This window comes from Pleurodeles waltl, chromosome 9, assembly GCF_031143425.1.
Source record: "Pleurodeles waltl isolate 20211129_DDA chromosome 9, aPleWal1.hap1.20221129, whole genome shotgun sequence".
In the NCBI taxonomy this organism is placed as follows: Eukaryota; Metazoa; Chordata; class Amphibia; order Caudata; family Salamandridae; genus Pleurodeles; species Pleurodeles waltl.
Window position 1 is genome coordinate 716,790,856 of NC_090448.1, and position 24,429 is coordinate 716,815,284.

General features: G+C 43.2%; 1 protein-coding gene across 1 annotated transcript in view; it reads left to right on the plus strand.

Moving 5' to 3' along the window:
- The window catches only part of ACTN3 (actinin alpha 3), a 174,800-nt gene extending 167,509 nt beyond the window's left edge, over positions 1-7,291 (plus strand). The window contains exons 19-21 of the mRNA XM_069207832.1: positions 1,555-1,620; positions 1,735-1,893; positions 3,804-7,291. Of these exons, the coding sequence (XP_069063933.1) occupies positions 1,555-1,620; positions 1,735-1,893; positions 3,804-3,962 (384 nt within the window). The 3' untranslated portion in view covers positions 3,963-7,291. The remainder of the gene's footprint in view (positions 1-1,554; positions 1,621-1,734; positions 1,894-3,803) is intronic.
- The last annotated feature ends 17,138 nt before the right edge of the window (positions 7,292-24,429 follow it).

A 24,429-nucleotide genomic window follows, 5' to 3' on the forward strand; every position in this document is an offset into this window, starting at 1 on the left:
TATACTTTGGCGCTAGACATGGGATGTGGAAACCTACTTTGCATCAATGAGATGCAAATTAGGCGTTCCCGTGCAAAAAAATGACTCTATGGCCTTAGCGACATATTTATCCCCTGTCCTAAAATCACGCATGGGAGGGAGGAGGGGTCAAAAAATGGTGCAAAGCTTGCTTTGCACCATTTGGCATTAGGGGACCTGTGGGCCTATTTCCATGGTGGAACACTATAGAATAAGCCCGCAAGTGCCCTCCCCAGGCCCCAGGGAAACCCCACCACCCACACCAGAGGGACAGTGGAGGATGGGGGACCCCATTCCAGGTAAGTATCGTAAGTACAGGTAAGTATTTCTTTTTAAAGTGCTATTGGGGGCTCTGAAATGGGCCACCCTACATGGCACTGGGTGCAATGGCCATGCCCAAGGGACCCTGGTCCCCTGTGCTGGCCACTGGGGTGGTGGGCATGACTTCTGTCTTTTTTAAGACAGGAGTCATGTGGTATGGATGGTTTAGCATCAGAAAATGACTCTAGGCAGGTTAGAGTCATTTTTCTTTACTCTAACCTGCTTAACGTCATTTTTGGGTGCAAAACTTCCTTCTTCAATACCGCCAGCCCCACTCAATTAACGTCATTTTGTTTTACCCTAGCCTACCCTTTGCACCAGCTTGCACAATTCCATAAATATGGTGCCCGGCTGGTGCACTTAAATGGTGCAAGCTGGTGCTAAAGGTTTTGGTGCAAAACTGTGTTAGTGCAGTTTTGCACCAAAAAGTATAAATCAGGGCCTAAGGGGGTTATTCTAACTTTGGAGGAGTGTTAATCCGTCCCAAAAGTGACGGTAAAGTGACGGATATACCACCAGCCGTATTACGAGTTCCATAGGATATAATGGACTCGTAATACGGCTGGTGGTAAATCCGTCACTTTTCCGTCACTTTTGGGACGGATTAACACCTCCTCCAAAGTTAGAATAACCCCCTAAGTGTTTGAGCAATCACACGAGCTAGATCTCTGACTTGAAACGTTGCAAGCCTACTTAACCAATTCTGAATTTCATGAACCCCACAATTTCTTTTCTGAAATGAACCACTAAGTTATCAATGATGAAGTCACTGTCTGTATGAAAGGTAGATTCTCCTAAGCAGCAAGGGGCTCACAAGGGATTCCAGAATTAATTTCTGCATGGTTGACAGCTCTCTCTAACTGCGTAAGCGTTGCATATTTAGTCACACTTAAGTTCTCTGTTTGATCTCAAACGCGTAATTTTAGAGATGCTTCTGAGTAATCTCTTTTCTTATTCATTCAAGACCTTTGAGGCTTATGTGTGCTAAGGCTCTGGGTATCGATCCATTTGAAGGCCCCAACAGAGCCTGGTGAAAGTGCCCTGTGACTTTCCGTATAGATGCATAGGCTTCGATGTCTATACTTGTTCATCTAGTGAGTAGCAATGACAATAATGAAAGGTAGCAGTTGCAACAGGAGACTTGAAGTAAAAAGTGCAAGTCTGTTGGTTTGTTTGCAGTCTTTGTCAAATTATATTTTCTTTTGACTCCCACAGAAGAGAAATGGAATGATGGACCCAGATGACTTCCGTGCTTGCCTCATTTCCATGGGCTACGACTTGGTAAATTCAGATGTCTTGTTACATTTCTCGGTTTTAACAATCGTTTCCAGTATGCCTAGTTGCAGGTCACTGTCGGTGTTCAATATGTTCACTTTTTTTCATTTCACTTCAAAGGGAGAAGTGGAATTTGCACGCATCATGACACTTGTGGATCCCAACAACACTGGTGTGGTGACCTTCCAGGCCTTCATCGACTTCATGACCCGGGAGACAGCCGAGACAGACACAGCTGAACAGGTCATGGCCTCCTTCAAGATTCTGGCATCAGACAAGGTAAGTTTTAGCAGCCTGCAACCTTTTGGGGAGTTAAACAAGGGAGTCGGCCTTAGACATTTGTGTGTGAGGCCAGATTTTAGGGAAAGAAGAACATGGAGGGATACAGACAAAAGCACGCTGAGCTTTATCCTACTTCATAACATATGGATACACACACACACAGATACTGAAACCTACAACACACCTTTATTATAGTACATGTGTGATGTCTTGGGCAGAAGTAGGGCTTTGACAGCCGAATACCTTAAAGTTGTTTGCACAACAGTAAGTATAGGAACTGAGGGCACAAGCAGCCTAACATCGAAAAAGTATTTATCTTATACTGCTATCACTTCGAAGTGATGGTATCATGATTATATTCTCCCTTCAGGTTAGTATATGAATACAAATGTTGTACAGCGCTTGCAGCCTCTTGTCCCGGCCTTGAAGCCACTGTTGACATATACATCACTGACCCCATAGTAGAAGACCTCGAAGTTGAAAGATCCTCATGGAGGCCAGAAGTGGAGACAAATGGATACTCTGTGGGAGGTGGAATGACAAGAACAAAAAGGAGAAGGACGGTGTCCATCTGCAATTACTGACATTGTTAGTAATTGCCAGCAGCCAGGCCTCTCGTTTAGTGGCCATTCCAAATCGATTTTTCTGTTGTAGAGGGGGAAGTAAACATATTCACACTAGCGATACACCATAAGCGACTGAAGCCGAGACATGTACACCTTGCTAGGGTTGCATGAAGAAAGCCCAAACCCTCCTCCTGCTTTCTCGGTGGCAGGTTGAATGTGGCATAGCAGCCTGGAAGCTAAGTTGAACTCACAGCTGCCCTCCGTATTACAGAGAAAGCAGTATGTGTATTAAGAAAATTGATAAGGGTAGGTCACTGATTAGTATTTCACTGAAAATAAATTAATCGATTCAGCAGAAAAGCACCAAAGTTGGTTACTAAAAACGTGATGTGTGCTTAGTTAAAGCAGGTACGGGGCCATCCGGGGCCATCTTCAACTATCTGTCATGAAGCATATTGACTCAACATAGCCATTATGTGGGCGAAAAATAAATGATCATATAGTACTTATCAGCAATAACAGTTTCGGGAGAAGGGGTAGGACATCTAAAAGTCATAGGCAGAGTTTTCAAGTGCCTTTGTGTTCATTGTGCTTAGCCCACTGTTAACTTGCCCAAACAAATGATGCACTGCCATACTTAGTGCTTGCAACGACGAGAAATATCTTTATTTTTCTATGTTACTTCCTCCTTGACTGTCGAATGCATTCTGCTGCACACATAGAAAGAGAAATATGCCTCTGAGGATAGTTTTTGTGCAGGAAGGTGCCCCTTTCTGCACACAAACTACCCAGTCGACAATGCAGGCAACCTTGCACCGTAACACGTAACCTTGCACGTAACATAGGGCCCGCAGCCCCTGTGGTGGGGTGGGGATCCCAAGGTCCAGGGCCCCCCTCAGCACAGTACCCTTGCCTGTTAGCTCCTGATTGAGTCCGGAGGGGGGCCCATCCTTGTATGCTGCAGGGGGGCCCTTTCAAGTTTTGTTACACCACTGAGCACAAAGGTGCCTGCGTTGGCCCTAGGCAGCCACATGCCCACCAGCTCAAAAAGAGAGCTATATCTTTGTAAATATGGTGCAGTTCAGCTGTTCCTTTCACAAAATGCACTTCAGTGCAGCAACTTGCCTTGCTGTGCTGTGCTGCGCTGCGTGAACTGTGAGGTAAATCTGGCCTTAGGGGTGTGTTTGCTGTCAAAATAAAGGTGCCTAACTTCCAAATGAGTGTGATTGCTGTCAAAAGATTAAAATAGTGTCATCAGAAAGTAGAAAATAAACAAAAAAAATTCCAGTATTTGATTTTTCTTTTTCTTGTTCCTTTTTCTACCATCTTTACTTCTTGCAGTCCTACATCACCGTGGATGAACTGCGCAGGGAGCTGCCTCCAGATCAGGCAGAGTACTGCATCAGCCGCATGACAAAATACATTGGAGCAGGTGCGGTGACTGGCGCCCTGGACTATATCTCCTTCTCCAGCGCCCTGTATGGCGAGAGCGACCTATAAACCTATTTGCAGCTGCAAAACACAGTTTCCATCCCTCTGTGAAAAAAAGAAGCCATCACATGTCAATGTCTGTTCTTCCGCCCAAGAAATGTCACCTCCACCTCTCCCCTAAGCAAACAGGCAAATGGACAAAGCAACCCAGATTAGTTCTCATGTTGCACTTTAATTAAAAAAAAAAAAGACAAACACTTTTTTTTTCTCCCATTTTAATAGTTGTCTAAGTTAGGCGAAAGTTTTTTTTGTCTAAATGTATTTTTCTTTATGTGTAATTGATGAGATGGTTCTGTCCTGGCGTTGTTTATGCACATGAGTTGAGGTTGAACATGATACAAGTGTCTTATCTGTGTCTCATCTCTTTCCTTTGCTCCTCTCCCACCACAATACAGTTCTAGAAATTGCTGTTAGAAGATTTTAACTGTATGTGATGACACTTGCTGGTCCATTACAACCTGCCTCTTCACCTTTCAATATATTCACTCAGACTACACTCCTGCCACTCAGTACTTTCGCCTGAAGGCACACTGGGTGCATACTCGTCAACTTTCTTAATTTCGAGGGAGACTTCTAATGTTTTATGACAAGTATGCTCTTATGTTTTTTGTATTTTCTCCTTGACAAAAATGCAGCTGCACATAAGGAGGAACGTGTGCATAATCTCAAAGTGATGAGAATTGAAGATTTGTCTTTGGGAGGGATTGGAGGTGAGGGGGGACAGTTTGCATATTATTTATTGATAAAGAATGATCTCTTCCCAGTTGATGAGTATGCATTTTCATATTACACCGGAGGATAGTGCGCAGTCGGTGATTGTGATTTGCAATTTCCAGAGGTGGAATATGTGTTGTTGTTGCCAAGTCGAGTGTTCTGTGCCATCGTTGTCCGGAAGATGAACTGATGTTATTGTCGCTCAGTAGAATCTGTGCTAATATTGCCCACCACCGGGTTCTGTGTCGACACCGGCTTATAGAGAAATCCGTGTTATAATGTCTAAGTTGAGGAGTCTGCGTCACCATCCAGAAGAGGAGAGTCTCGTATCATATCCCAGTAAAGGAGTATACCAATGGAGGAGTCAGAGTTAACATGGCAGAGTCAGTTTCTGGTGATACGAGTCTGCATTTTTTTATTTTGACGTAGACATGGTTTGAGGGAATGTCTTAGAGGTTTGACAGTTCCGTCATTTCCCATCTTGTCACTTAAATCTTTCTACCGTACGTGGCTCTTTATATGTCTCCTACTATCGCAGAGGGCTAATGAGCAGCATACGCGTGATATTCTTGGCATCCACCATGAGTGAGGTCCATTGATCGGGTCAGCCTTTTTAGGTGTAGCACGGCACACTTCCACTTTCGATTGGGCCCAAGTCCTTTTTACAACTTAGAGCACATTCAAGTGTAGTATAACATCATGTGTGATGCCGTTTATCAAAACCCTCTCATTTCTTTAAGATGTTTAATGTTATCTAGAATTAGCAGCGTTGATTGCAAGCTACCAGACTGAAGCCTAGTTGGCGGGTCACATTTTGGGGTCCTAGAGGCAGTCTATTACAGAGTTTCAGTGGTGCACGTTACCAACTCCTGGGGTGGTTGCTTGATAAACACTTTTGAAGTAAAAAAATGTCTGTTAATACTGACATGGGTGGCAGAAGACATGGGAAGTGATATTTGCATCTCTGCACTCTTCTTAACCTCCAGCCACCTTCCCTTGGACCTGAAGGAGTGATTTAGAGTTAAGTGCTGCCATGTGACAAGAAATAAGCCTACAATTACAGTAAGTATTACCATCATAGTGCACAGAGGAGAGGATTGTAATGAGCTAGAAGACTAGGACACTCCCATGCATTGCCTACAGTGTGGAGAGAAGGACGCAGAAGAAAGAGTAGATTGTGTGAGTGAGACTACAAAAGGGAAGAGAGACCGGGACAGTGGTGGATACAATATATTGTATTGAGAGGGCAATGACAAGGAAGATAAATCCGTCAGTGGAATATAATTTAAGATAGAAAGAGGTGCTTAGGAGAGACTAGTAAACACATGGACTTGTAGCTTCAGAACACAGAATATTTGCCTTGTACTGGCACCTATTTGATATTTTAGGGCAAATACATCATATATATATATAGTTGTCTGTACTAACATCTGTGGGAAGAGAAGGCCACCTGCCAAGGATCTTGGAAAGTCATTGTATTTAGATATGTTAAGCGTCATTACCAGCTTTGAACTTAGGGCCTGATTTATGAAAAGTTATTACTCTTACTTTAATACTTTGACTTGTTTGCTGTAGGTAGAGTAAAACATGAACTAGATGCTAGCCAGGAAATGATCTGCAAAGAAGTATATTAGGTCAACCCACTTCCTGCCCAGTGGATTAACTCAATTAGGTGGACAGCATGCACAAAGACTGCTACAATTGGGCTGCTTTCTGGCAGCATGAATCAATCAAGCTGGTATGCTCATTGTACCTTGTATTGGGTAGGTGCCAAAATGTAAATAGAACTAAAACTCATTGTCCACTGGATAATTTTAAGATAGATTTACAGTGTGGAGCAGGTACGACAGACCAGAATTGTCCATTCCATTACATCAGCGTAGCAGTTCACTTGTTTTAGCATATTTTACAACATAGGACATGCATTTACATAACTTTGAAGTCCTTGGGCATATCAGAAAAATAGGTCTTTTTGGCACACGTCTAATGGTATACAGATGGAAAAGGCAATGCTCCGTTTTATGGAGGACTATAATATATCTCGGAACAATGTCTGCTGAGTGGTAAGATGTCTTGAAGGGTGTGAGTAGAATAAAATGACACTTCATTAGTAAGACTAAGAAGAACAGATGTCCTGTGTGCATAGTTTTGTTTTGTGTTGCATTCTTGTGCTTACCTCTGGGAATTTAGTTGCTTCTTTTTGGGAGATGGTATGGTTCATGACTGATGGGAGAAGAAGGCATTGAAAGCTGCATTATGGGGGAGTTTATATTATTTTATGTATTATTTCATACATAATTAAAAGGCCCGTTGGAATTTCAACTCCCTCTCCTGAAACTAGCAAAACTGTGTAAAGTGAGCTACCCTGCAAATTCCACAGGTTTCTCAAACATCTGGATTTTAGGTACAGTAAAGTACAACACTGACTGATAATGTGGGTTTTCCAGTTTTAATTATTACAAATGTGAAGACGTTTTCTTGTAGGAGAGAATCCCATGGACCTACTGGATAGGAGGTTTGAAAGGTACGTTGGTGGGGGGGCTGCTCAAGTGCATCAAGGAATAGTCCAACCTACCTAGGGGAAAAAACTTCATAAACCTCTTAATAAATATATTTTAAAAAGATCCTGCTTGACGACCTCTTTCTTTGCCGTAATCAGATAAACTATTACTCCAGCATGGCTCACTCACATCAAGGCCCAAATCACGTACACCTACCTACTCGGGAACCAGGACATATGCCCATTTTTCTGTGGATAATTCTAGCCGCAGATCCATCACTTTTAAAATATTCCCCGGGTGCGAGACTGAATTTGGAGGTTTTCACAACAGTGCTCACGGTCGCCACTAGGTGGCACCATGCGGCTCAGCAGTGCCCAATTCTACCCTGAAACTGACAGAGTAGCATACACAACAACATCAGCTCATTTCTTCCGCGCATTCAAATGTGGATCCAGGGTTCTGCCCCCTTTATCACTGGCTGCTGATTTTCTTTGCATTGAATTCCAGTGTGCAAGATAACGATAACGATGTCCCTACCAAAGACTATGAGCGTCAAGCTGTGTCATGACTGTCAGAAACAGATGTCCTTAACAGACTCACACCTAAAAGCAATCCAGTGCTGTGAAGCGAATCTGTTTGTCGCCGTACATCGAAGGAGCTCATATACCTTACATATGTCCCGCTCACGCTCTTGAGTCCACTCCCACAACTGGTCTTTTTCGCAGCTGAATTCGCCTAGTAATTCGAAGTCCTAGTTGATGAATAAGCATAAAAAGTAAATGCAGGAATCAAACCCATCGGTTAGTCTCTGTCTAAAGAGAATTCACAGTGGCAGCAAAGTGCCAATCGATCTCGCTCCCGATACCAGACTGAAAAGCCCATTCCACAGCTGGTCCTGGTGCACCCGGAATTCACTAGGTCATCTGCGACACTGCAGTAGGTTGAGGCATTCAGGGAGGTCATGCTTTGTATTATTGGCCCTCTTGTATGTACGCCTATATGTAAGTCAGCAAGTAGTCGAAGAGGATGCTGAGGTGTTAACAGTTAATGCATTGTGATGTAGTGTTCTTTAAGCAGGTGAATCTTCATCTTTTTATTTAGTGGGAGCAGCTTTGGGAGGTCCTGATGGATACTGGGATGTTGTTCCAGATCATGGGCGCAAATATAGAAAAAGCCTGTTGCCTAGTTTTTTTTCCTTTTACACTTCTTAGTCTGCAGTCTGATGGTGTCCAGGCGTACCGGAAATTACTATAAAAGATGAGCTTGTCTGCAACATAAGTGGTGGTGCTGGTTGTGATGGCTTAGTAAATGATGTAGCTAATTTTCAAGATGGTGGTGGCCAACAAGGGGAGCCAATGGAGTTTCATCAGTGTGGAACTTTTCTTATTCCCTATAACCTGCCTTTGGGCCCCAAGGATCCACAAGGGCCTCAAGCCAGGTTAACCATGGTGGATCTGTAGCACCGTCTTACCCCAAAGAACCCTTCTCAGGTTCCGCACCACCTACGGTGCCAGCTCTCATTCAGGCTTCACGACCAATGAGGGTCCCTCTTTAATTGATGCCAGTCCTCAGGTTGCTGGCACCAGAGGGGACATGGTTCTGATTTCAATATCTGACCCAAGCTTAGTTTGTCTTGACCCCCGACTGATGTCAGGCTCCTACTCCAGTCCAGCACACCCAGTCCCCCTACAGTCTGACCCAGATTATACACTCCTACTACAGCAGAGCCATCGTTGGAGGCTTCATCATCTTTTTATGACCAGCAGATGACAATGGTGATGATGGGGATGATTTACAGCTCATGATGATGATGATAGTTTATACATGGACCTACAGGAGGCCAGTGGGTTTGATACTTCTTCTGATACACGGTTGGTTTTACTCCTTGGACTCCCAGTGCTTCCTTTGTTGTTGTCATTAGGCAAGCAGCTTAGGTTCTGTACCTACAACTGCCTTCTGTTGAAGTCAAGACAAATGTTCTTACTGAGGTTGTGCACCTTGGACCAGCTTCATCTGAACCCTTACTTCCATTCAGTAAAGCCCCAACTGACACCCTTATGAGCACTTGACCTAAGCCTTTCCTTGTTCACCGGTGAAAAGCCAAGTGGACATCTGCCACAGATCAGTGTCCAGCAAGCCGGATTTTCTTAAAAAGCACCCTACTCCGGAGAGTTTGGTGGCTGAAGCTTTTACCAGCAGTGTATCCTAATGCATTCCACACAACCCTTCCAGAGAGGGAGTCGAAAAGGATTGATGCTCTCTGGAAGCTAATGTTCTCTTTAGCTAGCCTAGCCTTGGGGTTGGTCATTTCTGTGACTCTATCATACACACACCTTTTGGGACATGGCCAGTGAGATCTTGCCAGCCTTTCCTAAGGAAGTTAGTCCTCCTTGGCTCAAACTATTCAAGATGGCCGTGATGCAGCCAAATATGTGGATCGGGCTGGTCTGGATACTACTGTTTGCTTGGGGCAAGTCAACGTGCATGAATGTGATCCATTGGGCTACTCCATAGGGTTTGCTTAAGGCTGCTTCTGCCAAGCAACAGCTATACCAGTCCTTTCATGGTTGGGGGTGGGAATCAAGCAGATATTGTGCGGGACACTGTTCCATACTGTCCCTGAGGCATCAGCCCCCAAGCCCTTCCCTTCTGTTCCTCTCTGACTTGTTGCAGCTTCTGCCCACATCAGAGCGGCTTCCTGGGGAGCACATATCAATCTTATTTCAAGAGGTGCAAGCTCTGCTGTCAAGAGTTCTAAACTCATAAATAAGGACAGGATGTTACTCCTGCTATTTCTTCATGCCTTAGGCCCTCATTATGAGTGCCTGGCTTGGAAGGTGAGCCTTATCGTAGCTTTTACAATCTTATGGCACAGTGATCAGAATTTAATAGGTGTGACGAATTTTGCATATTACAAGTTGTACCCTTTAAAATGAGGCATAACATGCAATATTGGTATTTAACGCACCACATTTTGTCTTTTTTTTACGGGTCTTTTTCCCCAATAAATTTCGGTAGGTTTGGCTTTCTGGAATTTATTAGGGGAGAAGGCCAAGGGTGTGATAATTATCACACAACTGGTAATTCCGATCCGTGTTCACAAATGTGTTTGCACAGGAACGGGAATTTAGACCTGCACTTGCAATCAGGGCCTAACAAGGATGGAGGTCTTCACCCTATTCTAGATCTTGACCCTGTAAACGTCTTCCTGTGGAAGGACAAATTCAAAATGCCTACACTGCCCAAGGTTCCATCTGCTGTGAAGCCAGGCAACTGAATGGATACGTACTTTCATGTGCCTGTCCTGAAATTCCTCGGATATTATCTGTGATTCAAGGTTGTCCAGGAGCCTTTTCACTTTGTTGTGTCCCATTTCGGCCTTTAAAGTGCCCCTCTGATGTTGGCGAAATTGATGGCAGTGGTGGTGTATGTCTTGGGAGGTCAGAGATACCTGTTTTCCCCTACTTCGACGACTGGCTGTTGAAAGTGAGCTCGCCACAATCAGTCATAGACCATCTCAAGGCAACAGTGTACCTCGGGAGATCTTGGAGGTTCACGTTCAAAGAGGCCAAAGTCACACCTGACTCCTACGCATACAGACTTTTTTTAGGAACTGGCTTGTATATGGTGTAGTTAAGGGCCTTCCTTCCACAGCAATGAGTCCAGGACTCTGAGCTATGATCCTGATGTATAAGCCTCAGTCCTGGATCTTGGTGAGAGCAGCTCTAAAACTTCTTGACCTGTTTGCCTCATGCATGCTGTTTGTCCACATCGCCAGGTGGCATATGGCATCTGGAGGTTGTGCAGTGGGACCTGAAAGATTAGTGGGCCTAGCACCAAGGATGTCATGCTGGTTTTGAAGAAGACTGCACAAGATCAGCAATGGTGGCTGCTCAGCCACAACCTGAACAGCAAGTGGCCATCCTCTTTTTTAGCTTCCAGAGATTATTGTGGTGACAAATGCATCACTTCTGGGTGGGAGCAGTCATCAAAGAGAGGTGGAGATCAGAGAGCTTTGGTGTCTGGTAGAAGCCCAGCTCTCAGGGGTGGTTTCTCTATTAGGGCTCTGGGGCTGTGCTCCACTGAAATTCCTACACATTTCTATCCCTACACAAATTAATGTATTTAAATATGGGCTGTCTGTCCCAGGTTTCCTCCCCGCCTCGCTCTGAAGCAGGAGATGGAAGACAGGTAGTAAATCAACTTTATTAACTGTGACTCATGAAGCAGGGATTACCCTTCTAAAGCCCTTCATTTCCATTGTGTTCTTTGGCAGTGCCCACTGTAGGCCAGTGATGCTTTTACTATCATGGTTTTGGGCATTGGAGTTTCCATCTCTGCGTGATTCCAGACGTCCATTATTCAGAGGCATAGATTCCACCCTTTCCCCCCTCATCACATGTAGGAGTGGATGCAAGCACAAGTGATTTGCTGCCTTGTCCTTGGTAATGGTAGATGTTATAATGCTAATCTTGGGTTATGTATATTGCGCTGAGACCCCTTGTCAGGCTAACCTCCCCCACTGTGACACCCCAGGCCCTGGATGCACGTCACAGTCCCCTTTAACTTTAGTTGCTGAATGCTGGTTATCTGTGAATTTAAGTTATCTTGAAATTGACCACCTTCTTTTTTGCTATTTGAGAGATGCATTCCCCTCTCTGTTAGTATGCAGCCCCCATACCTCCGGCCTCCCTTGCAGCAGACACCAAGTTCCAGTATGATTCCAGGTAGCAAGGCAGCCTTTGCAGAACACATTTCACATTAAATTAATGTTTCCGGTCAAATGTCCTTAGCTGCACATAAATGTAGAAAATGCCTTTCTGCTCAGCTTTTCTTTTCTTTCACTTACTGGGCTGCAAATTAACCCTGGCTAAACAATGGTGGTGGAAAGTTTGTAAATGCTTGCTGAATTTTACAACAGATCACGTAATGAAATGCTTTTTTTTTAAAACCATACGTGGGTCAGTGAATTAGGTCGATCATCCAATTAGTAATCTGCTGGTTCGGCAGGGTTACAGGGAAATGACAACCAAAGGTAGCTTAGAGACAAGGATCTGTCAGCCACATAATTCTTCCTGGGCATGGACAATGGTTGTTTTATCCCAAAAAATTAAGAAATGTGAATGACAACCATAGCCTCACATTTTACCCCAGATGCTAATTAAAGTTTTATAGTGAACTAGCAGAAGATGGCTGCAGCATTTCCCTCCTTTTATTAATATCAGCTGCTTGTAACATAGTTAAAAGCAAAAATACGTATGTAAAACATGACAGACCTGTCTGTGAATATGCACTCATATTCTTATTCATGAAACCAGTGTGGCGTTAGTGTAGGGCATATCCAAATATCCGAGTCAAGTGCAGAGGGAGAAATATGTGCTTATAGTAAAGACAGTTATCTGCAATATGGCGATAAAACTGGTCCTACCTTCATGCCCTTAACATTAATGCCAAAAACATGAACTGATTTATGAAAAATGAATATTAAAAACGTTAAGGCAATTCATGTCAACAGTTTAGTTCCTGTCTTGTTTTACATGTTTTACTTAATCTTGCGTTCCCCAATAGTGTTAACTATTTCATCATGTTGTGTTTCTGTATTATTATGTGCATCTTATTACTCTAGTATAGTTCATACTTTGAGTCGTACCAGGTGTCTATGAGGGGCTTTGATAGAGAGCTCTGGTGCTGAGGCTGAAGGCAAAGCAAAGTGCCTGTCAGTGGGTCATGTATTCCAGTTGCAATTGAAACTCTAGGGAAATGTGTGATAAGGGGATGCACAGAGGTCAAAATGACTAGAAGCCAAAAGAAAATAAATATCTTATATGTGAGTGAGTACAGAGTATGTTTGGAAGTGATGAAGTGAGGGAGATGAGAGGAAGTGCATTCGGGGAAGTGTGAAAAGTGGGTGCTGAAGAGGAAGAGAGGTGTTTGAAGGAGTACAGATGGATGAGATATGCAGACAAAAAAGGCATGCTTATCTAACATAAAGCGCACACAACTGAAGGCGGAAACTCCTTCCATAGCCTCAACACTATTTCATTCACAGACTCACAATTTCAGAAGTGAAACATTTCCAACGTAATTATTTATAACAAATCATTGTTGTTACTCATTTATCTTAATCAACTTACAACCATTGACAGGTCTTAGGTGTACCTCAGTTGTGCTATATATCTGGATACTATTACATCTCAGAGAGAAACCAGAATACTAGCCTGGTGGCACACTATGGGAATCAGAAATGTATTTTGCATGTTCCCTTTGAGAGCCCTCACTATTTTCATCCCACTTAAAGTCCTGCCTGCACATATTTCTATATGAGTGATTGCAGCCAGCAGCTGTGGGTGCTTCCCAAAGAAGTTAGAGCATTTTCTCCCAAAGTTGATGCAGCATGCAGTGCATACACAGGGCAAGCACACACTTTAAAGGGCCTGAAGTTGTTGCGCTGTACAATTTGCACATTACAGTAATTGTTTAACATATTAATGCAGCAAGATATTAGGCAGTTTTTAATGTGTTTAATATTTCAAGACTATTCGTTCCATCCACTTTATAAGCCATGCTGTAACACTAAATTCATCTGCTTTAAAATGCACCATTTGCCAATCTTTTTGGACCCTGGACCCCACGTTTGTCCATTAGGCTTGCTCGCATCGCTCGCTGCATAAGTCATACCCAACTTTTACGTCCCGCCTCGTTCAAATGTCACCAGCCACCACTGCCAGTTCCATATCTGTCTGTCTGTTGGAGTTGCAGGCTATTGCCTGGTATTAACGGTCTTCTTCGCATCTCCCTCAAGGGCAGGCTTGGGCATGTCCTCATTGATACCATTGTTGCCATGTGGTACTGTAACAAGCAGACCAGAGCGAAGGTCCTATGCTAAGAAATTTTATGCTTGTGGAGTTGGCTGGAGCATTGGGTATCTCTTTGATCATGAACAACCTAGTAGGGCCTTTAAATGCCAGGGCAGATGAGCTCAGCTGGAAGATCATGAGTGGGGTGAATCACAAATTGCGGTTGCACCCAGAGGTGGCGCAGGGCATCTTCCGACAGTGGGAATAAGCCTCTCTGGATATATTTGCCACCGTTGAGTGGCTAAATACTCTGCCCATTGCAATTCCCAAGAAATCTTTCTCTCTAGGAAATGCTTTCTTGCTAGAGTGAAGCATTGGACTCCTGCACGCCTTTCCACCTTGCATTTCATGTCCTGAGTTCTGAAAAAGATCAGGAACAACTGGACTCAAGTCATAGTAGTTCCCAACTGGCCATTGACAGTTTAGTACCTGGCACTTCTGGACATGAACATCGGTCCTCTGATCAGGCTACAGTTTCCAGAGGATCTTCTGGTGCAACAATTGGGAAGGGTTCCGCATCCAAACCTGCATAAACTGCATCTCCATATGTGAGATTCAGCTGTAGCAGCTGACTGGGTTTGATAGTACCACCTGAGGTTGTGGATGTCATCATCACTGGCAGGCAACCCTTTACATACTTCATTTACACCAGGCGCTGGGACAAATATTTGACCTAGTGTGGAGTCCGCCACACAGAACCCTTACAAGCCAAACTGACAGTTCTTTATTGTTTTGTCTTTGGCCCAAGCAAGGTCTTGCAATGGGCACTATTAAATGTTATTTGTCAAAGCTTATGCACTTTTTTTTGCATTTGCCAGACCAACCGTTCTTCTTAAAATCACCTGTTGTGATACGGTTATCCTCAAAAGAGGAGCAGAGACTCTATTGCCTAGGCCCCAAAAAGAGCCATAGACTTTTAAGTAGATTGCACCAAAGATCATTCGGTGGGCAGTTAGCTTTTTGTGAGTTTGTCGAGGGCAAAGGAAGGTAAAGCCATCCACAAAAAGACTTTCTTTAAGGTGGCTAGTCCTCTGCATTACAATCTGCTATGCATTGGCCAAGAAGCATCCTCTGGAAGGATTGAGGCTTCTTCCACAAGGGCCAGGCTAGTACTACTGCACTGGTACACAGAATGCCTGTTCTCAACATCTGTCAAGCCATGATGTGTGCATCAGTGCACATGTGCATGAAGCACTATTGCCTTGAACGCCAGGGCATTACACCTGTTTGGACTTGCAGGACTTTATGGTCTGAGCCCACTTAACAGAACCTCTTCCTTCAGGAGGTACTGTGTTGGTATCCCTTCTCAAAGTGAGGAATCTGCATTTAGAAGTATCTATCACCAGTTACTTTCTGTAATGCTATTTCTAGTTTCTACTATATCAAACTGCAGATTCATCACACCCTCACACCTCCCCGTTCTGCGGCATGGCCTCTGTTTTACCATTTAAACAGATCCCAATTTAGAGATCTGCACACTGGAACCTATAATTAGTAATACTCTGGACCCAAGGTCACATAAAGTGTTGAGCAAGAAACTAAGGGTTGACATACAGGGGTGGTACTTCTATGTGTCTCAGCTATGTCACTTTCGGGACAGAACACAGGCAAAATGGGGCGACATGATGCCAACTAGAGGCACACACGAGCACTACTGTGGAAACATCCAGATCCTGTCTGGCACCTGGGGAATATTCAAAGCTGAAGAATCTGCATTTATAGTATTTGCCAGAAGGAGAGTTACAGAAGGTAAGTAACTTGTTTTTCTCTGACCTGTGGCTCTTTCTTATGTGTCTTGGATTTTCTGATATAAGTGGGGGAGGGGTTGCTTCTTCTTTGTACTCTGAGGCCCTTTTGGGTATGTGCTCCTTAAGTGGTCTACTGAGAATGTCCCAGACACTCCTAGACTATTTAACATGTGCATCCTTGCATGTCAGTCTCTTCCGCCCTTCACGTGAACCTCTACCGTAGGATGGCACTGAAGACTAGGCATCTCAGCAAGTTTGGAACCCTAATATGTGAGTGGCACCACCTACCCACAGATTTTCTCGCCTGTCACTGAGCCACCTCCTGCTCTCTAGTTTTATTTTTTCTACCTGCAGAGTGGATTGATAGGATCTCTTCTGGAGACTGCTTCTTGTGTCAAAGGTCCATTATCAAACAGTAGATTATCTGAGTATGGGATTTCCTCAAGGCCAGACTAGCCTAGAAGGCAGTCAGTCATTCTTCGACGGGCTGGTGTGACATGTCAGTGTGTGGGTGTTTTTGGCTGTTTTTGGAACCTTTTTATGGTCTATTGGGCGTTTCTATTGTTGATTTTCCTGATATTGAAACAATAAATTGCCTGCAGCAAGCTCATATCCATACGGTCTTCCATACCTTGCAAAACACTTATAAAGCGAGCTCTTACAAGTTCAAAATTGGCCCAATTTGCAAACGCAAGTTTAGCTTTCCAATTCACTAGTGGGGTTTTTTGTGCACATTTCTATTTTCTGTCCCTGTCTGACCCTAGTTTTCAGGATGCATTTTTATCAAAAGGAAGTTCTATTTCCGATAACTAATCCTTTTTAAACTAATTGCCTAATTTTAATTCTAAATCAAACTGAATTGTATTTGTCCATTTACTAATGTTTTTCTTTCAAAGGAGGAACAAACAGAAGTGGCCTCTACATGCTTAAGATAGACAACTGCCATACATTGTCTTATAATATAATCTACTGTTGTGACAGCTCTTAATTCAGCTTTCAGTCTGTGGGACATGGATCTCTAAACATTGAGCATTTGATTTGTTGTTTTTCTTCAAAACATTACGTGAGAAAAAGCGTTTTTGCTTCATTATATGTCTTTCTATGCTTAACTTTAAAGCTTTGGTGGCGTTAGTTTGCATTTGTTAATTTCATTTTTCAGCATCTTTCTAATCCAATGTTCATATGGCTACCACAGCTCATCTTTTTGCTGAACTGTGATGAGCTACCATCTTGTTGTAGAAATAGGTGACGCAAACATGGCCACGCTTATGCATTGGCTGTCCTTCTGACGCCCAAAGGATAGGTGAGAGGCAAATTTGCCAAATATACAATATAGGAGACGCAGGCAGAGTGAGAAGGACATTGATTGCCTGACATAGTTTAAGTTCTTAGGAAACTGAGAAGCTTCTAGAAATGTATTCTCTTACTTTTTGAAAGCCTTGCCAGAGAGGATGCATGCATATTTTCAATAATATGCACTTTTTGCACTCATCATTGTGAGGTTAAACTTTGGGTTTCTAAGGTGCGCTGATGTGGTAGCCAGCTCAGTACAGAGTGTGTTTTAAGATGATCAGAAACTTGTCTGCATAGTCTGCCAACATCCTTGTGTTTTGGGGCCATACTTTTTAGAGCCGAACTGTGAACCCAAAGCAGCCCTGGCAAATTTTGTCAGACCAGGCCCCATAAGGTGCATAGTGATTGAGCCTGACCACTCCAACAAAATGTGGGGGAAAACGGCAAAAGCTGTGCATTTTACAACACATTTTCACTTTATATTCAATTGTATTAGTTTATAAAGAATAGTATATGAAGACCTTACAGTGCACCAGGATACGGAAATCTTTATTGTGGTTCTTCAAAGATTCCCTCACCATCACCCTCTAACAGTGCCTCTCATCTCTCTATAGCCCCTCTCTCACTTGTATTCAATGTGTTTATAGAGCCTCTCTTACCAGCATAGGGTGCTGGAGCACTTTACATCTCACACACACACACACACACACACACACACACAGAGACAATCATAGGTGTGTAAATCAGTATATAGAAAAAGTTGACAAAGGGGACTACAAGGTGTAGGATTCACGTCATCCATACTGGTAGGCATTTTTTTTAAGAATGCTTGGTCTAAGGAAGCATATGCTCAAGTTTCAGAAGGTAACACGGTGGTTAGGGTTGTCTTTACTAATAACAATTATTTCTGCCCAAACCCTTTTTAGCAAAATTTGGATAATCAGATTGGGAAAAAACATAACTTTCTAACCTATACCATGCTGTTTGCATGCAGCTCTTTGATGGCAGTTCATAGCTCACTATGGTAGATTCTGATTGTAACTTAGGAACTGCCCGGTAACAAAAGGAGCGCTGTGACAAAAGCATTATCCCACTGAGCTATGCACATAAATTATTGTTCTGTGATCTGTATGTTACACGTTCTTTGCTGCAGGCATAGCAACCCTAGGCACTACCTTAGATGAGTCAAAATTACCACTATTCAAAACTCTGATCTCTCTCTAGCAGGTACATTAATCACCAGAGTTGTCTTGGCACTTTTATGTTGCATGACAAATGTTGGATACACAAGGAATTCTGCAGTGCTTTTAAAACCTCTGCAAAAAAGCAACCTCCAGTAACAAAAGCTCCCCCCTAGGCTCCCAGGGAAATGCCCATGCCCGATATGGCCAGTCTGGCTTTGCTACTGTTAGCATCAAGATGACAGGCAACTGTTGAGTTGCACTTTGAGGGATAAACAACTGACACAGTCATGACCAAAGAAAAAGAGCAGGTGGTTGAAGAAAGATGGCAAAATTGGGCAATACGAGAGGTCTCACTGTTTTGAAAATAAGGGTCAAAAGAGGAGTGCGGGGGGGCAAGCACCAATATACGTGTTGGGATCAGGAAGGATGAAGTGAATGGAAAAAAAATGAAGAGTGCTGAGTGTTTCCCCCAGCAGAAAAAAAAAAACTTAGCATGATGTAAAGCAGAAACAATATCAGCTTTGAATCTGATTCAAAGAAATTGATTTATCCAAGGGAAAGTCATTAAATAGAAAAGGTAAAGCATGTCTTCACATGTAATTTGCCAAAATGAATATAAACTGAAACAGGTGTAGGCAAAGACGACGTCTGACTTTAATATGCCGGCACATGCAAACCCAGAAATGCATAAATGCCCACAGGGCATTGGTGCCTTGTCACTGTGAAGTCTGCATTCCTGTTTACCTGTGTACTTACTGTGTTTATGGCCTCTTTTTCTATTTCTCAGGCTTGCAGTGGTGCATGGCATCACCACTGCAAGCATAAGCAATAGAAGCAGAAGACCTACAAACTTTGGGGATAAAGATACAGCACAAAGTTAAGAGGCACATAAAGGCACAAGGTGCTCAGAGAAACAGCACAAATAGTCTGTGCTTCTTTGTGCATGCTTACATGTAAATGCATTACCACATTAAAGCCACCAATTGGCTTTGCCAAAGCTTGTTGTCTGTATAAGTAGGATCTATATTTTTTTACTTAAACATTTATAAAGCACTTTGTGGCCAATTCTGGTATCCTGGTGCTAGTAAAGTCCCACCGCAACAAAGAGGAGAAGGGGGACGGGATAAGTGGAAAAGTCTCTGGTCAGAATTAAGAGAAAGTAAGTAAAAAACTGCAGCTAATATGGATACCAAAAACCAACATTAATGTGGTAAAAGCCAAGTTTTCAAGGCTTTTCTGAAATGCAGGAGATCTGTCAGAGATCTAATGGAATATAGATTTTATCATTTCCGTCTCTAGTTTAACAGTATAGAATACTTTACCAGTTCAGATTTCAGGCGAGAATGGATCGCAAAACACAAGACTGACCAGAATTAAGGGGTAAAAGGCCGCTTTAATAGAACAGGTCTGACAACCAGAAAACAACCTTGGCATTAAGCCTTACAAAACTAACCCTGTCCTCACTAATACATTAACACCTCCTAACCCCAACCCCCACCCTCTAATAAAATTCAATATCTCTTCCCATCCCAACCTTGGACTCAAAAATCCAGTACCACCCTGCCCTGTTCTCCACCTTATGTTGTTACCCCTACCCATCCATCCCTTTGGTCCTTCTCAACATACCTGCCCTCTCATTGTTCTGGTCCTGTACCCCCACCCCAATCAAGAAATGGCTTTAAAATACACCGATGCCAGACCGCATACCAGCAACAAAAAGCACCACAAACTGACCTGCTCTATTAAAACTTCATGTAATGCACAAGGAATTAGACCCTAAAAAAACCAAAAGCCTAAAAACACAAGGAAAAATAAATGAAGAATCGTGATTAATTAACACCACACAGAGGGGACTAACTAAACAAAGGGAAGGGTGGGAGAGATGACAGCTAGAAACCATGCCCTGAACCTGGGTGTGACAGCAGCCTAAGAGGCTACCCACACCCTGCCCACCACTTATAGCACTTTACCTAATCCCACCCTCTAAGGACCCTTCACCAATAAAAACCTATTGCGTCTTGGATTGCACCACCGATGCCTGATTCGCCTTGGGGAGACCAGACAAGCCCTGACTCCCCCCAAACCCCGACCGGGCAGAACAATAAGCAAAACACAATGCTGACCAGCATTAAGGGGTGGAAGGCTGCTTTAATAGAACAGTTCTGGCAACCAGAAAACAACCTTGGCATTAAGCCTTACAAAACTAACCCCGTCCTCACTAATACATTAACACCTCCTAACTCCAACCCCCACCCTCTAATAACATTCAATGCTGTTTCCCATCCCACCCTTGGACCCAAAAATCCATTACCCCTCTGCCCTGATCTCCACCTTATGTTGTTGCCCCTGCCCCTCCATCTCTTTGATCCATCTCAATATACATGCCCTCTCATTGTTCTGGTCCTGTACCCCTCTCCCAATCAAGAAATGGCTTTAAAATCCGTCACACAGGAAAACCAATATTGTTTTCCTGCTCCACCTTCAATAAGTGCCAAACCTAATAATGAACTTCAGTATCCCAAAGCCGCTCACCCAAAAGATCTGCAATCATTAATCTTAACTCTAAATACATAAAACTTGTTACCCAGAAAGGACAAATGCATTCCATCCTGCCTGTAAAGGGATAGATCAATATGAAAAATTTCAAGATGCTCCAAAACTGAAATGTCCTGTTTCTTGCAAAAACCTCTCATTTCCCTTTTGACCTTTTTGCGCTGTTTCTCAATACCCCAAAACTCCTCGCTCCTCTCCAAAATTTCTGGGCACCAATGTTGTCCACAAGATATGGGTTCCTGTCCACCTTTCCCTCAACCTAATAAGATCTAATTTCATGGCCTTCAATAAACCTACACCTGACCAGGCCACCAAATCATTCTTCCCCAGGTGCACTACTAATAAATCAGGACAAAAACCTTTAGCCTTTGAGAGCATTCCAATTAATTCACCCCATCTCATCCCACTCCTCCCCCCACCAAATTGTTACTCTAGTTCCATCCAAGCCCAATTGGCGACCGCAATGCAGATAGTCTGCATGTTTCGCCGCCCAATGCACAAAGAGTGTCCCACTATCCAGACTGAAGAGCTGGAACTGTCAGGACCCGCAACACAACCTGAAAATAAAAATAAAAGTACCCCAAGAAAGCCACCTGTACGAACATTAAAAAGCATCACCAAACTCAAGGTGGACTTGGTCTAATATAGTGTTTAAAGCATTGCGACCTCCAACGGCCTATATTCATTATGAAATTATCCACCTTTCCTGCCCCTCTTGGCCTCTGGGGCCCCCTCACTACGAAATGAATGACTGCCATAGTATTTAGAAGATATGCCTAACTTACAGAGCACTTTTTCTAAGAACAGCAAGAAGTTGATAAGAAGTCAAAAAGAAACCATCCTCATGTATAAAGACATATAACCCTTCTTGAGGTAAACATTTTGACCTAAAATGCACCCAACAAGCCAAAGGGCAATCAATATGAGAGGTTGACCTCAACAGAACTTCCTGACCACTCCCCAGTTGATCATTTTTTTAGTTGATCAACCAAAGTTTCAGCCCCTGTCACCATATTTACATTAGAACACAGCAATCCACCTCTTGGTTTTACACCCAACAAATTGAACACACTAAAAGCGTCATGATATAACCAGACCATACCCAAAGATTTTAAAGTAACTTCCCAAGGAGCAAAACAAACTAGGTGTAAACCCCCCAAAATGTTCTGTCACAAATTAACAGTAATTGGATGTCTTCTGTCAACCCTCACCCCCCACCCTTGCCCAACCTGCCACAATTTGTCTGCATATTTCACCCTCTATAGGATCACACCCCCATAATACTTACCATAGAATGCAATACCAGACATCTTTCCTGAAATCGTAACTGCTGCCAGACCCAAGTCAATTTGGCCCATAATCAATGTTACCGCATCATCCCATCTGTGCACCAGTGCTAAAGGACCATTTACCCTCCTAAATGCACCTGACTGAATGAATTCTGACCAGGCCTGATCATAACTCTTGCGAATAGATGGAGCTATTGAATGCCGAATCAACTGTAATATCCTCAGATTCCCAGCTCCCAAAGTTCCTGTGGAAGAGGTGTCTTCTGTGCATCAGCTCACGGCACCAGTCCACAAAATCTCAGCCACTGTGAATGAGATAGCGTGTCAGCGATATCATTATTCACACCCAGGAATATCTGTCCTCAAACACAATATTAAACTTCATGTAAATAAGCAAAAAGAGCCTTAATAACTTCAAAACTTTTTCATCACATGCCTTTTGATAATTTACCAAATTAACAACTGTTTGGTTATCAACATTGAACAGCACATGCCTATTTGTCAATTTGTTACCTCAAAGAACCAAGGCAAACAGTAAGGGAAAAAACTCCAAAAAAGCAATACTGTGTTGTGCTGACTTCCATGCCAGTGGCCAAGACTCCAAAGCCCAATGTCCGTCCCAAAACACACCAAAGCCATGAGCGCCAGAAGCATCTGAAAATATGTCAACCTGCCAATGCCAGTCCTCATCTTCAGACCACATAATCACTCCATTAAAGTCCCTGAGGAAAGAAATCCACTTCCTAAGGCTAGCTTTGATGCTAGCCTTAAGCCGTACATGATGGTTTGGCAACACAGCACATCTTATTGCAAAGCTCAGCCTGCTGCAAAAAGCTTGCCCTACTCTCACCACAGTGGTCTATAAGCAGGTTCCCGGGAATTTAGTGTGCCGGTTTGCCGCTTCCTAAGAGCACTCGAGTTTACAGTTGTTTTCTAACGCGCATTTAGTTGATGCATATTTGCATCTTCTGCCGCAAGGCACCTTCTCCATTGTCCTGAAGAGGCCGGATTCTTTAAGGCCGAAACGCGTCGACTGTTATTTCAAAGGAGTGACCAACGGAATTTCTGAATTATTGGATTTATAACTTGAGGATTGTATTGGACTTTTTTCCAGTGATTGGTTTCTCTCACTGAGGCCAGGTACTTCCTTTGGACTATGGTCACTACCTGTTTCTGTTACTGCTTGCCACTGGATGGTTTAAGCAGACTTTTGCTTTATATATTACGGTGCCCGAATGTATTTGTTGGGTGTGGTGCTTTATGTATAAGACTTGTATATATTTAGATTTTATCTGGTGTTTTAGTCTTTCTAGCTGCACAGGTAATTCGTTGACACTATGATTTAATTATTTTGACTATAGTAAAAGAAATTAAGTTTCAGTGAGAAACTGAGGTTTTCGCTTGGATAGTTGTGTCTACATTTATTCCTTCTGGATATCTTCTTTGTTGTACTACTCTCACCACACAGCAGGCAAAATTCAAATGACCCAAAAAAGCCTGAACCTGTTTTAACTCTTGCTTGGGCTTACTCACTGCTTCCTCCAAAAGGGAAGTCAACTTCTGAACTTTATCTAATGGCACCTTATTTCCATTCTAACAGAGTTCAATTCAATCCCCAAAAAGGTAATACAAGTAGTTGGACCTTCTGTTTCGTCTTTTGCTATTGGCACACCTAAATCATCCATGGCTCGCTGAAAACTGTCCAAACCTTTTTGACATTCATGGGCAAAATCCTGTCTAGGAAGATAGAATCATCAAATTGTAAGTCTAACAGGGGTAAATCTTCAGGATGTACTGGCAAGAGGTGAAATTCAGATTGAATGTTAGACTTCGCCATCTCTGTGCCTAATCCACATGCCCGCACCAAAATAACGGCCTCATCAACTGATGCATAATGCACCATGGAACCCTCCTGTGCGATAAAATCATGTATCAACCCCCCAAAAGGCCATGACAAATGGTGAATGAGCCTAAATTCTTCTTCTTGTTTCTTGGGTACCACACCCAAGGGTGAAATTGTTGAATCTGGAAATGGCCAAAAACCAAATGGACCTACAATCCTGCCATGTTCCAGTTCTTTCTCAGTTTTGCAGACACCACCTCTGGGTTTTCCAGAGCAGAATTCAAATTTTTTGACCAGCAACGCAGTCTGGGACCCTGATTACACAACCTACAACCTTCCCTAAATCCCCACAACAAAGCTTTAGCATTCTCTTTCCAAAGATAAAACTCTACCCAATAACTCAATATATCCAATTTAATAGGAGTAGGGCCCTTTTTCCACCACTTGCTGGAATTGACCACTACCCCTGTCTGCACCCCTCCCATAGCTGCCTT